Source organism: Sinocyclocheilus anshuiensis, unplaced genomic scaffold (assembly GCF_001515605.1).
Source record: "Sinocyclocheilus anshuiensis isolate Anshui unplaced genomic scaffold, SAMN03320099.WGS_v1.1 scaffold843, whole genome shotgun sequence".
In the NCBI taxonomy this organism is placed as follows: Eukaryota; Metazoa; Chordata; class Actinopteri; order Cypriniformes; family Cyprinidae; genus Sinocyclocheilus; species Sinocyclocheilus anshuiensis.
The window spans coordinates 154,791-160,344 of NW_015547670.1; the positions used below are offsets into that span (position 1 = coordinate 154,791).

The following is a 5,554-nucleotide window of genomic DNA, read 5'->3' on the forward strand; positions in this document are numbered from 1 at the left end:
TTTAAACAGGTTGGCACTTAGATTTGCTGGCGCTTAGGCTTGTTCTTAAGAGCAGCTGTTGGCAAAAGGAAACACATTTACTGTAGTGTTGTCAGTCATGATCTGATTTTGGTGATTCAGCTGTTTGATAAACATTCCCTGTTTTAGAATGTGTTCATTGCATCTCCATTTGTGGTTTTGGTATGTATTTATATTGAGCAACGTCATTATTTTAAATGAAATAGCGCTTTGCCTTATAGGGTTAGTTCCGCCAAAAAGAACAATTCTGTCATCATTTACTTACCTTCATGTCATTTCAAACTTGTATTAGTTTTTCCTTACATGGAAAAGCAAAAGGGAATGTTTTGGAGATGCTCTGCACCATACAATTAAAGTGAATATGGTACATATGCTGTGAACTCCAAAAATGACAATAAAGCACCATAAAATGATGTGTCCAACAACATAAGGTAAGGTTTTATTATGCAATGTAAGTGTATGTATGTGTATGCGGGCTCCAGGGTCCAAGACAAATACAATAAAGTGTATTGAATTGAATTGAATTGTAATATTGTTAAAAAGGTTCCTGATCTCTGATTAAACAGAACTAGCAGAGTTAGATTTTAACTTTTATTACAGTGGACTCAGATGTAATGTTGGAAGGCTTTTTCCATAGCATGTATGTATATTTGTAGCAATATATAATAATTTTAGTAAAAAATTATGTTGTATAGAAAACATGAGAAGGACCAAACACTTCACTAACCAAATTGCCTGAATGAGTCCAGAGTCTGCCATAAGCTTGGCTGATATGTTGAGCAGAGAAACGGTCTGGACTTGCTCACATGACTGCGGTTGAAGTATTTGGGCTGCCGTCCTGACCAACACTTTACAATCCATCAGCTTTCTTACCTCCCACGATTCAAGCCACAGCTGGAGTCGTGTCCCATCTTGGCGCTAATGATCACGATTGTATCTTCGTAGTATATAATAAAACCTTTTTATTCCTTATCTACAAAATAAAAGATACAAAAAAAAAAAACAGTTGGCACTATTTTGTTCTTTTTCGTTTAAGTGGAATCTGGCCATTTAAATCAAATGTGCTCATTAAGCGAGTGCACTCTTTAAAGCTCTTGTTCACAATTTTCTTTTTCTCACATTGATTTAAAGGGTTGTCAATGTCTTTCCGAAAAGTCTCTTGTGCTCTGAATGAGGGAACAAGGAAAGTTTCACTAAAATATGCATGAGCATCATAAGTGTGCTGATTGCTTCATAAACAATAAATTTTATGTAGAGACAGTTGCCAACAAATTGTAGCTGTACTTGATGATGAATTAAGTCCTAAGCAGTTTCCAAAAGCCATTTCTTGAGTAATGAAATACATCTGTACTAACTGTCGGAATTAGGCATGGATATGGTCTCTGAAAGAATTATTGGAAGACGCAGGGCCCGCAATAGACAGAAGAGTCATTGGTCATTGGAAGACCGCGTGATAGGTGGGACACTGATGAGACTTCATGTATTTAATGGCAAACTTGAGTTCCTTGCTCTTTTTGTCCCACTTGTGGATGGACATGAGCAGTAACTGTTGGTCCACTTTGCGGCCCATGATGAGGAAGTTGCTCCCGAGATTGTCCAGTTGCGAGCAGGGACAGTTTGCTCCATTCTTGATGTATAGCGTGAGCTTCTTCAAATCTTTCTTCCTCAGTATTCCCATCTTCAGAAACTTCTTCTTCTTTTGTGCTGCGATGAGCTTGCGGTCGCCTTTTTCCTTTTTCACCTCTTTAATCTTCATCTTGAGTGCTGTAGATAAAATATAGAAAGAAAGCAACTTAGAGCAGGAATTCCCAATTGTTTTTTGTCAGCTGAACAGTAATTTTCAGTAATTTACACAGATTTGCGTGTTCACGGTCCTCTGCTGTAGATTAATGGTCACATGACATGCAGGTAAACAAGTTAAATATGTTACCTTTTTAGTGTTTAAGTGGTTTGTCTTCATTGTTTGATTTTAAAAGAGTTTATTTTAATTTTACATTTTTTATGATTTAATAAATGATCAGCTTTTCATAACTTGAGAACCCCCAGCAGTTCTCTTGTGAACCCCAGTTTGGGAAACATAAAATCAAATGTTTGTCATTATTCACTTGTGTCAGATTATTCAAAAACTTCTGCTTTGGTGTTCCACAGAAAAACTAACAGTATACAGTTTGGAACAACATGAGGGTGAGTAAATGATGACAGAATTTTCATTTACGAGTGAACTATCCCTTTCCACACCAAGGAAAGACCAGAGAGACCTTTTGGAAAACAGTCTGGGTTCTATTTGTCACCATTTAACTTTATCCATTGGAAAGAATGGGAAATTTTCTTATGGGACCCTCTGTCACACTTCGGTTCTCCTATATATTTCTGCTGTCTCAAACAACAAGACCCTTCACAATGAGCACACAGGAAGAACCAAGGCTATCCAGAATGCTGGAATAGTTTACACCTCCCCAGAGGAGCATCATTTAAACATGGACAGCACTAATTGCACTCACCCGGGAGAGGACGGAGAGTAGAACGGAAAGACAGATGTGAACAGCGAACACCCCTTCAGTAGCCCGGCCACATAAACCACCAAAATTTCCTTCTTGGAACATTTTCTAAATTTTCATATTTATTATTATTGTTTGTTTTTGAGGATTAAACATATCATTTTGGAAGTATATTCATTTTCTTTTGGAAAATTTCAACAAGTCTTGTTTATTTTGGGACCTCATTTCAGGTGATTACAATAAACTTTAGCACTATTTTATGGCTGTGGCTTTCCCCATCGCCCCATTTTAAATGTATGCAAATTATTAAATTGTTTTAAAATGTCATATGTAACTTTTAATTATTAGGGCTGAACTTATCTGCCTGGTATTTATTAAAAATGTAATTAAATTAATTAATAAACATGATTTGCAACAATTTAATATATTTAAACGATTAGAAACCAAACCTCTGCTTCAAATCCCATAAAAAAAAAAGTGATCCACATTCTCAGGTTCTCTTGTTTCTATGTTGCATTTGACATTAAAAATGAAAGTTGTAAGTAAAACCTGTAATTGATGCTGTGGAACAGAACTCATGCTGCAAGATTGCTGAGAGCACATTCATCAATGACAATATTTATCCTGAAGCATCTGGAGAATTTAAAAGCATTATCAGTGTAAGCTTTACTCTTTTGTCTACTATCATCAACATTCACGCTTCTCTGGAAGTGCCAGAATGTATGTTTAAATGGTGTCACTGATTTTAGTTAATCTGCATGGGGATGTTTGGTACTGGCATATATATTATGTCAAAGATTTCTTACATATTTTAAATAATTTATTGTGTCTAAATATGGTGAAAGTTCCTTCTTCAGTATAATCACGTTGCTTAGAAAGTAGTACTCTTGCTGCGTCAGGACTCTCAAACAAACAAAAATTTAAAAAAATGTTTGAAGTCTCCCAGAGCCACAGTGTTTTTTTACACTTTTTGGGGAAGTTGGGATTCAAATCACATGTTTATAGCTGTCTCTCTTTATATAGCAGATAGATTTAATGTATTTTAAAATATTTCAAAATAGAAATGAACACATTAACTTTAAGTCACAACTAAGCAGAACTACAAAATAACTATACAGCTCACATGGCTAACTGTAGTTCAGTGGCATATGGGGTTTTTCTCTCTGATTCAGGTGATCGCTCATGACCCATAATGCTTGGGACTGGGCAATATCGTGGTGACAAGCCGAAACCAAGAGCTGCTTTAAATTGTTGGCAGTAGGTCTGACAGCAGATGAAGGAAGGCAAGAAGGAAAAGTGTCACCCTGAGCATTTGCAGCCTTCTTTCAATAATTCGGAAACCAAACCTTGCCTATTTGTGCAAAGCCAGAGCCGAGCAATAGACTTGAATAGAGCTTTGGGGGTGAGGGGTTATCAATAGACTGGTCACATTTAGTGTTGAAAATATTCTGAACTGGCAGGTAACATCAAAACAAACAATGCATTTTATCGTTTTGCATTATTATACAATAATTACTACTTTATTTTCTTACTGAACCGGATGAAATTTTAGCCCAGCCTGTGAAAACTATTAAAATGGTAGACTGCCATAAACACTGAAGTCATTCTGGACAATTTTAATAGCATTTATAATGTTAGAAATTCTATGCACAGTATATATTTTTTTATACAATTAGCTGATTCATGGTAATGCTCTAATTATTGTTGGCTTTTGTTCAACTCAAAGACCTGTCAGTGCAGAGCTGTGATGAATCTTTAAAGAAAAGAGTCTCTATTGCTGCACCTTACCCTAATTAGGCATTCTTTATATAACGTGATTAAAAAACATTTGTCTTTAAGGCTGCCCAAAATCACCGTTAGGGAGGGAAATGAAGTGAGTTAAAGCCACTGAGGTCACATAGATTTTTTTTTTCTGACCTCACCCAAAAAAGTTAAATTCTATCAACATTTACTTAACTTAATTCTGTTGACTTTCTTCTTCAGAAAAAAAACGATGTTTCAGAGAATGTTGGGGTTGGACCACATTGTCTTTCATTGTATGGAAAAAAAAAATCCAAAATATCTTCTTTTGTGTTTCAGAGAAGAAAGAGGTTTGGAACAACATGAGGGTGAGTAAATAATGACAGATTTAAAAAAAAAAAAAATGTTTTTGGTTGAACTGTTCCTTTTACAATGTGACAGATATTCTGTTATGTCCTAAAAGCGGTGAGATGGCAATCAGGGAAGAAATGAATCAAGCGGTAATATCCTGCCATGCATTATGCTTTCATTATGCAAAGTATTAGATCTCAAGAGCCATAAATAGTGGCATTTTTTAAACATTATAACTCATTTTGTGACGTCTGGACTTTGCTTTCTGACTTTAATGTGTAAAATCTACAACATAGAACACTCAGACTACTAACAATATTTTCTAGTGTCATCTGTCATAGATAAATACATGCAAATCCAAGAGCAACAGACCTCACAGCCAAAGATAAGTCAGGCGTATGTGTGGCTTTACTGTGCTGTAATCCTCTGTTCTCTATAGGGAAGGCTTTCAAATGACTTTTAACCTTGAAACTCTTTTATTCAATGCCATACTCATTCTAGAGATTCACCTTTGACAGATCAACGGAGCTCCAGTCAGAATACATCACTTTAAACGAACCATAAAGAATCCAAAACTATTACAGCAGGAATTCTCCAACACCATTTAAAACTGGATGTCCATTCCATACAAACTCATGGGTGTCCCATGCTTTGAAATCTATTAATGCAATGTTTTGTGTATTATTTATGTGGAATTTGATATCTTTCTAACTGAATTCAAATTATTTACATGTTGAATTCAAATTATGTTTATATGTTATTATCATTTAATTCTGTAATTTAATGAAAAATCGAGATGGAATGTTTAGCAAAAGTAAAATCTTGTATGGTGCAACTAGCATGAAATATTGTATTTTATTTTTGTACAATATTTCCTGTGTTTTGATACAGTTTAAAAATATGAAATATACTATTGTGGAAAAAAAAAAAATATATATATATATATA

At 35.0% G+C, this 5,554-nt stretch overlaps 1 protein-coding gene across 1 annotated transcript in view; it reads right to left on the reverse strand.

Annotated features, from left to right (window-relative positions):
* Positions 1-440: 440 nt before the first annotated feature.
* Positions 441-5,554, reverse strand: part of LOC107702728 (secreted frizzled-related protein 1-like) — a 12,745-nt gene continuing 7,631 nt past the window's right edge. The window contains exon 4 of the mRNA XM_016505131.1: positions 441-1,782. Within this exon, the coding sequence (XP_016360617.1) occupies positions 1,454-1,782 (329 nt within the window). The 3' untranslated portion in view covers positions 441-1,453. The remainder of the gene's footprint in view (positions 1,783-5,554) is intronic.